Raw genomic sequence first — 13,877 nt, 5'->3', positions numbered from 1 at the left:
TCTATTTGACTTTTGTAGGATTTCACCTCGCATATGGTACCTTGTGTTCAGCCTTCTGCTCCCTTCGCCTAATTTTATTACTTTACACTTTCCTGAGTTGAACTTTAGCAGTCATTTTCTAGATCATTCGTCCAGTTTGTCCAGGTCGTCCTTTAGTCTATGTCTATATGCATCTGTTTTGATTTTTCTCATAATTTTTGCATCGTCAACAAACATTGAGAGGAATGAGTCTATACCCTCTGGAAGGTCGTTTACATATACTAGAAACAGGATGGGTCCGAGTACAGATCCCTGTAGAACACCGCTGGTGACATCTCTCCCCTCTGATGCCTCCCTCCTCACAGTTACTCGATGTTTCCTATTGCTTAGATACTCCCTTATCCACTGGAGCACCTTACCTTTTACACCTGCCTGCTGCTCCAACTTTTGTAACAGCCTTTTGTGAGGTACTGTGTCAAAGGCTTTCTGACAGTCCAAGAAAATGCAGTCTGCCCACCCTTCTCGTTCCTGCCTAATTTGTGTTGCTTGGTCATAGAAATTCTATTAGACCTATGAAGCACGATTTACCATCTCTGAAACCATGCTGGTGGTGAGTTACAAAGCTGTTTCCCTCCAGATGCTCTACGAGCCTTTTTCCTCACAATCTTCTCCATCACCTTGCATGGTATACAAGTTAGGGAAACTGGCCTGTAGTTAAGTGCCTCTTGCCTGTCACCCTTTTTGTAAATTGGGACTACATTAGCTGTCTTCCAGCTTTCCGGAAGGTCTCCCATTTCCAGTGACCTGTTGTACACCATAGAGCACACTTAGCACACTTAGTGATTCTGCACCTTCTTTTAGAATCCACGGTGAGATTCTGTCAGGCCCAACAGCATTTGACACATTCAGCTCCAACAGATTCCTTTTGACCTCATCACTGGTGAGGTAAATTTCCTCCAAGGTTGTTCGGTTTGCTTCCTCATTTAGTGCAGGGACCTCTCCTTGTTCTCTTGTGAAGACCTCCTGGAATCTCTTGTTGAGTTCTTCACACACCTCTTTGTCGTTCTCTGTGTATCTGTTCTCCCCCTTTTCTCAGTTTCATCACTTGTTCCTTCACTGCTGTTTTCCTCCTGATGTGACTGTGGAGCAGTTGTGGTTGGGTCTTAGCTTTACTCGCGATGTCATTTTCGTACTGCCTCTCTGCTTCTCTCCTCACTCTGATGTACTCATTTCTAGCCCTCTGGTATCTCTCCCTGCTCTCTGGTGTTCTGTTGTTCCTGTAGTTTCGCCATGATCTTTTACTCAATTGCTTTGCTGCTGCACATTCCTGGTTGAACCACGGATTCTTCTGTTGCTTTTCATTTTTCACTTTTTGGACTGGGATAAACCTGTCTGTAGCCTCCTGACACTTCTGAGTGACATAATCCATCATATCCTGTTCAGTCTTTTCTCTGAGTTCTGTTTTCCATGGTATTCCCATTAGGAAGTTCCTAATCTCGTCATATTTTCCTCTTCGGTAATTTAATCTTTTTCCTTCCATTCCAATCCTTGGATATGTTATCCCTACTTATAACAGATACTCAAATGGGTACTTCTACCAGATACTGAACAGTGGGTCAGGAACAGTGAGACAGAAGCAGGGAGTCAGGAGCAGTTGGTCACGAGCAGTGAGTAAGGAGCAGTGGGCCAGGAACAGTCAGCTAGGAGTAGTGGGCCAGGAACAGTCAGCCAGGAGCAGTGGGTCAGGTGCAGAGAGTTAGAAACAGTTATTCAGGAGCAGTGACTCAGGAACAGTGAGTTAGGAGCAGTGAGATGAAGCAGTGAGTTAGAAGCAGTGTGCCAAGAGCAGTAGGTCATTGAGTAGAAGTGAGTAGAAGTGAGTAAGGAGCAGTGAGTCATGAGCATTGAGCAACAAGTAGTGAGTTATCGGCAGTGAGTCAGGAACAGTGAGTCAGGAGAGTGGGGTCAAGAGCAGTGACAGAAGCAATGAGTCAGTAACAGTGAGTCATGAGCAGTAGATCAGGAGAAGTAGGTCAGATGCAGTGAATCAGGAGCAGTGAGTCAGGAGCAGTGGGTCAGGAACAGTGAGTCAGAAGCAATGGGTGAGGAGCAGTGAGTCAGAAACTGTGAGTCAGGAGCAGTGGGTCAGGAGCAGTTAGTCAAGAGCAGTGGCTCAGGAGCAGTGAGTCAGGAGCAGTGGGTCAGGAGCAGTGGGTCAGGAGCAGTGAATAAGGAGCAGGGAATAAGGAGCAGTGGGGCCAGGAACAGTGAGCCAAGTGCAGTGGGTCAGGAGCAGAGAGTTAGGAACAATGAGTCAGGAACAGTGAGTCAGGAGTAGTGAGTGAGTATTGACCCTACTTCTACTGAACTATATCAGAGAAGTAGGTCAGTAGAAGTAGGCCAGAAGCAGTGAATCAGGAGCAGTGAGTCAAGAGCAGTGAGTCAAGTAGTGAGTCAAAAGCAGCGGGTCAGGAGCTGTATGTCAGGTGCTGTGAGTCAGAAGGATTAAGTCACAAGCAGTGAGTCAGAAGCAGTGGGTCAGGCATGGTAGGTCAGGAGCACTGAGTAGGAAGAGCAGTAGGTCAGGATAGGGAGTCAGGAGCAGTCAGTCACAGCACCTAACATAATAGTGTCTCCATCCAGTGCAGCACATTCAATGAGATATTCTTCTGCTTGGTCTTGGCATTCTAGTTAAATATTATCCTCAGTGGGGTAGTGGCTGAATTTTTCAGTACTGCATGGTAGGACATTATTGTTATCGAGTTATTGTGTATTATGTCATGGTACAATTTCAGGTTCTCAGGTTGTCTGTTTAAGAGCACCACCTGAGATCTTAACTGGTTTTGTGCCACGAAATGATTTTCCAGTAGCAGAGGATGATTCAGTTTCATGGTAACCTGATCCAGTATTGGTTGGCCCTGAAGGCAACTGAGTCCAGGTATTGTTTGTATGTCCTGTCATCATCTGGTCTAGGTTGTTCAGGAACGATACCTACAGTGGCTGGATCCCATAATTTAAGTACAGCGGAATCAAGCTCATCCTCGGACATATCTCTGAACTTAAGTGGTGATAGTCTCCACCTAGTCATGGAACCATCACTGGGTTGACTTGTTGGTTGTCTACAGGGGTGGGTTGCTTCAGACTCAATACTGGGCCAGTGAGAGAATTGCCTCCTACAGACAATAATAGGTTCCTTTCCTGCCTTTTAGTTTGTCCAGTGATGAATTTATGTTAATAATCTGAACCTACCAAGAATCCAATATTGGAGAGGTGGTCAGATGTTATTTTCTTGTCAGCCTGTCAGCTTAATTCCCTTTTCCAGTAGGAATTTGGCTGTTATCTATACACCATGAACATATAGGTCAGATGGGATTTTGTCTACTACAAGGGCCAGTACAGATCGGGCATAACCACCTAAACATACTAATGGTTGGATCACTTTGTAGACTTGGGGTCCTGTGTTGATCCAGGAACCCTGTTACGTTTAGTTTTGTATGTCCAACAGGTTTTAATTTTATCTTGCACTTCTTGGATGACAAATGTTTTTGGGACCCTTGGTTAAATAACCCTCGTGTGGTGACCTTGGCACTTCTGTTTTTGATGGAAAGTTGAGCAGTTGGCAAAGTCGCATTATTCTAAGACTTTGTTGATAGGACACCTATGTCCTGTCGTACTTTGCAGTACTGAGAGGTGGTGGAAGTCTGTTCCTCCACTTGGCATTAAGGGACTTTAATTTTATATCCCCCACACAGTACTGAATGGTGTTGCTCTTTATTGCACTTGTTGCATGTGCACAGTTCGGTTGTACAGGTATTGGTGTTATGTGATGTGCGGCACCTGGTGCATTATGCAACTCCTTGAGTCGCTTTTGCACGTGTAGGATAATTAGTGCAGTGGTATATGGAATGCTCCTCATTACAGAACAAACTTGGCATCCAGCCAACAGTACCTTTGGAGTTACAACCTTTTGTGACACAGTGACTGTAGGCTTGGGGGAACCCACTGCATATGTGCCCACACTGCCAAATTTCCACCTTGGGGTGGAGGTGGTTGATTTAGATTTAGTAGTACTTGTCGTACACTTTGGTCTCACTGATTTATCAATGGATGACTTTTTAGTGTCAGATTTAATTTTGTTATGAGCTTTCATTCTCAATCCCAGTTATTCTGACAGTTATTCTCAATCCCTCAAAGATTTCATCTAAGGATAGGAAGTCTGTTTTATATTGAGAGCAAATATCTGCTAAAACATCCCGAGGAAGTTTCCTCTGGATGAATTGTTTCATCGACCATTCGGAAGCCTACAGGAGCCGGCAAAAACAGAAGAAACGGATCCGGCTATGCTGAAAAAACTAGCTGTTTTCTGAAGCTGCGAGGAGACGAAGCCGGCTAAGCGTGCAACACCAGCAATTTTCTGAGGCTACGAGGAGACGGAGTTGGCTATGGAAAGAACTGTGGAAAACACAGCTGCCGTCACCCAGTGTAACGGCTGTGAGTTGTTGCTGGTTATGATGAGAGTACTGTCGGGTTATTATGAGAGAAGTGGTTGGCAATTATGAGAGTACTGTCTGGCTTTTTATAAGAGTAGTATCAGGCTATTATGAGAGTATTATCTGGCAATTATGAGAATAGTGGCTGGCTATTATGTGAGTAGTGGCTAACTATTATGTCAGTAGTGGCTGGCTATCATGTGAGTAGTGGCTGGCTATTATGTGAGTAGTGACTGGCTAATATGTGAGTAGTGTTCGGCCATTATGTGAGTAGTAGCTGGCTATTATATGAGTAGTGTCTGGCTATTATGTGAGTAGTAGCTGGCTATTATGTGAGTACTGTCTGGGTATTATGTGAGTAGTGGCTGGCTATTATGTGAGTAGTGGCTGGCTATTATGTGAGAAGTGTCTGGCTATTATGTGAGTAGTAGCTGGCTATTATGTGAGTACAGTCTGGTTATTATGTGAGTAGTAGCTGGCTATTATGTGAGTAGTAACTGGCTATTATGTGAGTACTAGTTGGCTATTATGAGAGTTCAGTCTGGCTATTATGTGAGCAGTGGCCGCTATTATGTGAGTAATGACTGGCCATTATGTGAGAAGTGTCTGGCTATTATGTGAGTAGTTACTGGCTATTATGTTAGTAGTGGCTGGCTATTATGTGAGTAGTGGCTAGCTATTATGTAAGTAGTAGCTGGCTATTATGAGAGTACAGTCTGGCTATTATGTGAGTAGTGGCTGGCTATTATGTGAGTACTAGTTGGCTATTATGAGAGTTCAGTCTGGCTATTATGTAAGTTGTGGCCGCTATTATGTGAGTAATGACTGGCCATTATGTGAGAAGTGTCTGGCTATTATGTGAGTAGTTACTGGCTATTATGTGAGTAGTGGCTGGCTATTATGTGAGTAGTGACTGGCTATTATATGAGTAGTTCCTGGCTATTATGTGATTAGTGGCTGGGTATTATGTGAGTTGTGGATATCTAATATATAAGTAGTAGCTGGCTATTATGTGAGTAGTGGCTGGCTATTACGTGAGTAGTGGCTGGCTACCATGTAAGTAGTGGGTGGCTATTATAAGAGTAGTGACTGGCTATTATGTGAGTAGTGTCTGGCTATTATGTGAGTAGTGACTGGCTATTATATAAGTAGTTGCTGGCTATTGTGTGAGTAGTGTCTGGCTGTTATGTGTGTAGTAGCTGGCTATTATGTGAGTAGTGACTGGCTATTATATGAGTAGTTCCTGGCTATTATGTGATTAGTGGCTGGGTATTATGTGAGTTGTGGATAGCTAATATATGAGAAGTAGCTGGCTATTATGAGAGTAGTGCCTGACTATTATGTGCGTAGTGACTGGCTAATATGTGAGTAGTGTCTGGCCATTATGTGAGTAGTAGCTGCCTATTATATGAGTAGTGTCTGGCTATTATGAGAGTAGTAGCTGGCTATTATGTGAGCACTGTCTGGCTATTATGTGAGTAGTTGCTGGCTATTATGTGAGTAGTGGCTGGCAATTATGTGGGAAGTGACTGGCTATTATGTGAGTAGTAGCTGGCTTTTATGTGAGTAGTGTCTGGCTATTATGTGAGTAGTAGCTGGCTATTATGTGAGTGCAGTCTGGTTATTATGTGAGTAGTAGCTGGCTATTATGTGAGTAGTAGCTGGCTATTATGAGGGCAGTAGTTGGCTATTATTGGAGTACAGTCTGGCTATTATGTGAGTAGTGACTGGCTATTATGTGAGTAATGAGTGGCCATTATGTGAGAAGTATCTGGCTATTATGTGAGTAGTGGTTGGCTATTATGTGAGTAGTGGCTGGCTATTATGTGAGTAGTGGCTGGCTATTATGTGTGTAGTGACTGGCTAATATGTGAGTAGTGTCTGGCTATTATGTGAGTAGTAGCTGGCTATTATGTGAGTAGTAGCTAGCTATTATGTGAGTAGTAGCTGGCTATTATGTGAGTACTGTCTAGCTATTATGTGACTAGTAGCTGGCTATTATGTGAGTACTGTCTGGCTATTATGTGAGTAGTAGCTGTCAATTATAAGAAGAGTTGCTGGCTATTATGTAAGTAGTAGCTGGCTATTATGAGAGTACAGTCTGGCTATTATGTGAGTAGTAGCTGGCTATTATGTGAGTAGTGGCTGGCTATTATGTGAGTAGTAGCTGGTTATTATGTGAGTAGTTGCTGGCTATTATGTGAGTAGTGTTTGGCTATTATGAGGGGTACAGTCTGCCTATTATGTGAGTAGTGGCTGGCTATTATGTGAGTAGCAGCTGGTTATTTTGTGAGCAGTGGCTGGATAATATATTAGTAGTGGCTGGCTATTATGTGAGTAGTGGCTTGCTTTTATTTGAGTAGTACTGCCTATTATGAGAGTACTGTCTGGCTATTGTGTGAGTAGTTTCTGGCTATTATGTGAGTAGTTGCTAGTCATTCTGTGAGTAGTGACTGGATATTATGTGAGTAGTTGTGGCTATTATGGAGTAGTGGATAGCTATTAAGTGAGGAGAGACTGCACATAATGAGAGTAGTGGCTGGCTATTATTTGAGTAGTAGCTGATTATTATGTGAGCAGTGGCTGGCTATTATGTGAGTAGTGACTGGCTATTATGTGAGTAGTGGCTGGCTATTATGTGAGTAGTAGCTGGATATTGAGTATTGGCTGGCTATTATGTGTGTTATAGGTGGTTAATATGTGAGTAGTGGCAGGCTACTATATGAGTAGTAGCTAGCAATTAAGTGAGTAGTTGCTGGCTATTATGTGAGTAGTGGCTGACTAGCAATTAAGTGAGTAGTGGCTGGCTATTATGTGAGTAGTGGATAGCTATTATGTAAGTAGTAGCTGGATATTATGTAAGCAGTGGCTGGCTTTTATATGAGTAGTGGCTGGCTCTTATGTGAGTAGTGGATAGCTATTATGTGAGTAGTAGCTGGATATTATGTAAGCAGTGGCTGGCTATTATGTGAGTAGTGGCTGTCTATTATGTGAGTAGTGTCTGGCTATTATGTGAGTAGTAGCTAGCTATTATGTGAGCAGTAGCTCGCTATTATGTGAGTAGTAGCTAGCTATTATGTGAGTACTGTCTATCTATTATATGAGTAGTAGCTAGCTATTATGTGAGTAGTGGCAGGCTATTATGTGAGTAGTAGCTGGCTATTATGAGAGTACAGTCTGGCTATTATGTGAGTAGTGGCTGACTATTATGTGAGTAGTGGCTGGCTATTATGTGAGTAGTAATCGATTATTATGTGAGCAGTGGCTGGATATGAAATGAGTAGTGGATGGCTATTATGTGAGTAGTGGTTGGCTATTGTGTGAGTAGTAGCGGGTTATTATGTGAGTAGTAGCTGGCTATTATAAGAATACTGTCTGGCTATTATGTGAGTAGTAGCTGGCTATTATGTGAGTAGTGGCTGGCTCTTATGTGAGTAGTGGATAGCTATTATGTGAGTAGTAGCTGGTTATTATGTGAGCAGTGGCTGGCTATTATGTGAGTAGTAGTTGCCTATTATGTGAGTAGTGGCTGGCTATTATGTGAGTAGCGGCTGGCTATTATGTGAGTAGTGGCTGACTTTTATGTTAGTAGTGAATAGCTATTATGTTAGTAGTGGCAGGCTATTATGTGAGTTGTAGCTGGTTATTATGTGAGCAGTGACTGGCTATTATGTGAGTAGTTGCTGGCTATTACGTGAGTAGTGGCTGGCTATTATTTCAGCAGTGACTGACTATCATGGGAGTAGTTGCTGGCTACTTTGTGAATAGTGGATAGCTATTATGTGAGCAGTGACTGGCTATTATGTGAGTAGTGGATAGCTATTAGTTGAGTATTAGCTGGTTATTATGTGAGTAGTTGCTGGATATTATGTGATTAGTGGCTAGCTATTAAGTGAGGAGTGACTGGCTATTATTTCAGCAGTGACTGACTATTATGGGAGTAGTTGCTGGCTATTTTGTGAACAGTGGATAGCTATTATGTGAGTAGTGGCTGGCTCTTATGTCATTATTGGACAGCTATTATGTGAGCAATGTCTGGCTATTATGTGAGCAGTGGATAGCTATTATGTAAGTAGTGTCTGGCTATTATGGGAGTAGTTGCTGGCTATTATGTGAGTAGTGGATTGCTATTATGTGAGTAGTGGCTGGCTCTTATGTGAATAGTGGATTGCTATTATGTGAGTAGTGGCTGGCTATTGTGTGAGTAGTAGATAGTTATTATGTGAGTACTGGCTGGCTATTATGTGAGTAGTGGCTGGCTATTATGTGAGTAGTGGCTGGCTATCATGTAAGTAGTGTCTGGCTATTATGTGAGTAGTGACTGGCTATTATGTGAGTAGTAGCTGGTTAACATGTGAGCAGTGACTGGCTATTATATGAGTAGTGGCTGGCTATTATGTGAGTAGTAACTATCTATTATGTGAGCAGTATCTCGCTATTATGTGAGTAGTAGCTGGCTATTATATGAGTACTTTCTATCTATTATGTGAGTAGTAGCTGGCTGTTATATGAGTATTGACTGGCTATTATGTGAGTAGTGGCTGGCTATTACGTGAGTAGTGGCTGGCTATTATGTGAGTAGTAGCTGGTTAACATGTGAGCAGTGACTGGCTATTATATGAGTAGTGGCTGGCTATTATGTGAGTAGTTGCTAGCTATTAAGTGAGTAGTGGCTGGCTCTTATGTGAGTAGTGGCAGGCTTTTATGTGAGTAGTGGCTGGCTATTATGTGAGTAGTAGCTGGTTAATATGTGAGCAGTGGCTGGCTATTATATGAGTAGTGGCTGGCAATTAAGTGAGTAGTGGCTGGCTATTATGTGAATAGTGGCTGGCTTTTATGTGAGTAGTGAATAGCTATTATGTTAGTTGTGGCTGGCTATTATGTGAGTTGTAGCTGGTTATTATGTGAGCAGTGACTGGCTATTATATGAGTAGTGGCTGGTTATTATGTGAGTAGTGACTGGCTATTAAGTGAGTAGTGGCTGGCTATTAAGAGAGTAGTAGCTGGGTATTATGTGAGTAGTGGCTGGCGTTTATGTGAGTAGTAGCTGGTTAATATATGAGCAGTGACTAGCTATTATATGAGTAGTGGCTGGTTATTATGTGAGTAGTGACTGGCTATTAAGTGAGTAGTGGCTGGCTATTATGTGAATAGTGACTGGCTTTTCTGTGAGTAGTGGCTGGCTCTTATGTGAGCAGTGGATAGCTATTAAGTGAGTAGCGGCTGGCTCTTATGTGAGTAGTGGATAGCTATTATTTCAGCAGTGACTGACTATTATGGAAGCATTTGCTTGCTATTTTGTGAATAGTGGATAGCTATTATGTGAGTAGTGGCTGGCTCTTATGTGAGTAGTGGACAGCTATTATGTGAGCAGTGACTGGCTATTATGTGAGTAGTGGATTGTTATTATGTGAGTAGTGGCTGGCTATTATGGGAGTAGTTGCTGGCTATTGTGTGAGTAGTAGATAGTAGTTATGTGAGTAGTGGCTGGCTGTTATGAAAGTACAGTCTGGCTATTATGTGAGTAGCGTCTTGCTATTATGTGAGTAGTAACCGATTATTTTGTGAGCAGTGGCTGGATATTAAATGAGTTGTGGATGGCTATTATGTGAGTAGTGGTTGGCTATTGTGTGAGTAGTCGCGGGTTATTATGTGAGTAGTAGCTGGCTATTATAAGAGTACTGTCTTGCTATTATGTGAGTAGTAGCTGGCTATTATATGAGTAGTGGCTGGCTTTTATGTGAGTAGTGGCTGGCTCTAATGTGAGTAGTGAATAGCTATTATGTTAGTTGTGACTGGCTATTATGTGAGTTGTAGCTGGTTATTATGTGTGCAGTGACTGGCTATTATATGAGTAGTGGCTGGTTATTATGTGAGTAGTGACTGGCTATTAAGTGAGTAGTGGCTGGCTATTAAGAGAGTAGTAGCTGGGTATTATGTGAGTAGTGGCTGGCGTTTATGTGAGTAGTAGCTGGTTAATATATGAGCAGTGACTAGCTATTATATGAGTAGTGGCTGGTTATTATGTGAGTAGTGACTGGCTATTAAGTGAGTAGTGGCTGGCTATTATGTGAATAGTGACTGGCTTTTCTGTGAGTAGTGGCTGGCTCTTATGTGAGCAGTGGATAGCTATTAAGTGAGTAGTGGCTGGCTCTTATGTGAGTAGTGGATAGCTATTATTTCAGCAGTGACTGACTATTATGGAAGCATTTGCTTGCTATTTTGTGAATAGTGGATAGCTATTATGTGAGTAGTGGCTGGCTCTTATGTGAGTAGTGGACAGCTATTATGTGAGCAGTGACTGGCTATTTTGTGAGTAGTGGATTGTTATTATGTGAGTAGTGGCTGGCTATTATGGGAGTAGTTGCTGGCTATTGTGTGAGTAGTAGATAGTAGTTATGTGAGTAGTGGCTGGCTGTTATGAAAGTACAGTCTGGCTATTATGTGAGTAGCGTCTTGCTATTATGTGAGTAGTAACCGATTATTATGTGAGCAGTGGCTGGATATTAAATGAGTAGTGGATGGCTATTATGTGAGTAGTGGTTGGCTATTGTGTGAGTAGTCGTGGGTTATTATGTGAGTAGTAGCTGGCTATTATAAGAGTACTGTCTGGCTATTATGTGAGTAGTAGCTGGCTATTATATGAGTAGTGGCTGGCTTTTATGTGAGTAGTGGCTGGCTCTTATGTGAGCAGTGGATAGCTATTATGTGAGTAGTGGCTGGTTATTATGTGAGCAGTGGCTGGCTATTATGTGAGTAGTAGCTGGTTATTATGTGTGTACTGGCTGGCTATTATGTGAGTAGTAGGTGTTTAATATGTGAGCAGTGGGTGGCTATTATATGAGTAGTGGCTGGCAATTAAGTGAATAGTAGCTGGCTATTATGTGAGTAGTGGCTGGCTATTAAGTGAGTAGTGGCTGGCTATTATGTGAGTAGTGGCTGACTTTTATGTAAGCAGTGAATAGCTATTATGTTAGTAGTGGCTGGCTATTATGTGAGTAGTAGCTGGTTATTATGTGAGCAGTGACTGGCTATTATGTTAGTGGCTGGCTATTACGTGAGTAGTGGCTGGCTATTATTTCAGCAGTGACTGACTATTATGGGAGTAGTTGCTGGCTATTTTGTGAATAGTGGATAGCTATTATGTGAGTAGTGGCTGGCTCTTATGTGACTTGTGGATTGTTATTATGTGAGTAGTGGCTGGCTATTATGTGAGTAGTGACTGGCTATTATATGAGTAGTGTCTGGCTATTATGTGAGTAGTGGCTGGCTTTTATGTGAGAATTGGCTGCCTATTATGTGAGTAGTGGCTGGCTATTATGTGAGTAGTGGCTGGCTATTATGTGAGTAGTAGCTGGTTATTATGTGTGTACTGGCTGGCTATTATGTGAGCAGTAGCTGTTTAATATGTGAGCAGTGGGCGGCTATTATATGAGTAGTGGGTGGCAATTAAGTGAGTAGTAGCTGGCTATTATGTGAGTAGTGGCTGGCTATTGTGTGAGTAGTAGATAGTTATTATGTGAGTAGTGGCTGGCTATTATGTGAGTGGTGGCTGGCTATTATGGGCTAAATGACAGCAACCAACTATTTTGTAATTTCTCAGTGAGAATGGAGGTGAGTGGACGAATGTCTAGTTGATTAGAGGTTGTAGAATAATTTAACTTGTCAGAGTGCGTGAACGACATCTCTCCATGATGAGTTATGATAAGTGTGGTTACTGACGCCAAGACGTGAATGCCAATGTTGCGTTTTATTGCTGGAGGGAAAGACTTTTATTTGAGAAGGTTTTTGCAATATTAGCAGACATTTATTTGGGTGGGTAGAGCATTTTTTTATTTTTTTTATTGATTTCACTCAGATACTCTAGTACTGCTATAAGGCCCTTACCTACAAAGTATAAATGACTGTGGATTCCTAATATGGAGTTTCTGTCATCACCTTCCCCATGTCATGAAAATGAAGGTGACATGTGATGTCACTCCTTGGCGTAATCGCAAATGCCAGGTGCATGACTCATCACTTCTTTCTAACATTAAGGAACGCACATTCTTACTGCAGTGTGGGAGAGACGTCGTCTATAGTGCCCCACATATATATTCAACAACCCATCCTCCTGTTTAGATAGAACTTTTTGTACCTATGTTCACCATAGTACCTACCTACATTTACCTACTAAGCAATTAGATAGAAGAAATTTGTACTATCCACTTTATAGTCAGAACAAAATGACGCTAAAAAACAAAATGACGCTAAAAAGCAAACTAAACTAACCTAACTTAACCCGGAAGGTTAGGTTATGTTAGTTTAGTTTGTCTTTACAACATAATTAGAAAATTGATTTCCGGATTGACCAAATTCAATCATTCCTATTTCTACTTTATAGTTACGTTGTACGTCGGTGTATGTACTATGGTCCTTATCTTTCCTATAAGTACTACCAAAACCGGAGGAAGTCTGTCTCAGTCTCTGTCTCTCTCTCGCCCCCGCTCTCTCTCTGTCTATCTCTTTCTGTTTCTCTCTTTCTCTCTCTCTCTCTCTCTCTCTCTCTCTCTCTCTCTCTCTCTCTCTCTCTCTCTCTCTCTCTCTCTCTCTCTCTCTCTCTCTCTCTCTCTCTCTCTCTCTCTCTCTCTCTCTCTCTCTGTCTCTCTTTCTCTCTCTTTGGATATAGGCATGTTTGCGCCGTAATGTTATACTCTTTATAGTGGTTACGAAGTGACTATAGACTATGTACCTTGTTACAGGCATCATTTATACAAAGCAAATATGACATATTACATAACTTTATAAGTCACTGACGACTCACATAGAGAGCCAGCCAGCCAGGCGTGGTAGCCATGACTCGCACCGCGGCCAGGTAGCCAGCGTGGACGCCCTCGGAGTGTAGAGTAAAAGCTGTGGGCGTACTCAGCAGGCGAGAAGTGCCGGCGGGGGCGTGCACGTTCAGTATCGACCCGTACACCCTGCTTACTTCCTCTGTCATAACAACACAACCATAAGCGTTAACAAATTATAAGTTAACTACATTCTAGTCTCTAAAATGGTTTTTAATTTTGCTTTCTCTTCATTGTAAGATCTTTGTCTAATTAGGAATATGTATTTATTTCAATATTTTACAGGAATCAACATAATAACTAAGCTGTAACTTTGCAGTTCAAGGAGCAAGTGTAAGAAATTCAAGTTTGAATGAGTAAATGTAATGACTTATTATATGTGTACAGTGTAATGGCAGAAGTTAAAACTAAACAGTTGTGGTTCAGAGAACTAGATCAGCGTGATGGCTAACAGTTATATAATAAAGTTAATGGATTATAAAAATGATAGAAGAAATAGACCATAAACACCAGTTGAGGAGACCTGGTAGAGCTGCAGCCTCTCGCTGTGTTCCTAAACTGGCAGTTTGAGGTGTTC

At 42.0% G+C, this 13,877-nt stretch overlaps 1 protein-coding gene across 1 annotated transcript in view; it reads right to left on the bottom strand.

Moving 5' to 3' along the window:
* LOC123761189 (uncharacterized) overlaps positions 1 to 13,877 on the bottom strand; it is a 306,507-nt gene that overhangs the window by 70,042 nt on the left and 222,588 nt on the right. Inside the window, exon 7 of the mRNA XM_069339079.1 lies at positions 13,273 to 13,442. Within this exon, the coding sequence (XP_069195180.1) occupies positions 13,273 to 13,442 (170 nt within the window). The remainder of the gene's footprint in view (positions 1 to 13,272; positions 13,443 to 13,877) is intronic.

This window comes from Procambarus clarkii, chromosome 41 (genome assembly GCF_040958095.1).
Source record: "Procambarus clarkii isolate CNS0578487 chromosome 41, FALCON_Pclarkii_2.0, whole genome shotgun sequence".
NCBI lineage: Eukaryota > Metazoa > Arthropoda > Malacostraca > Decapoda > Cambaridae > Procambarus > Procambarus clarkii.
Note: the sequence above shows the minus strand (reverse complement) of the source record. Positions and strands in the feature narration are given on the sequence as shown.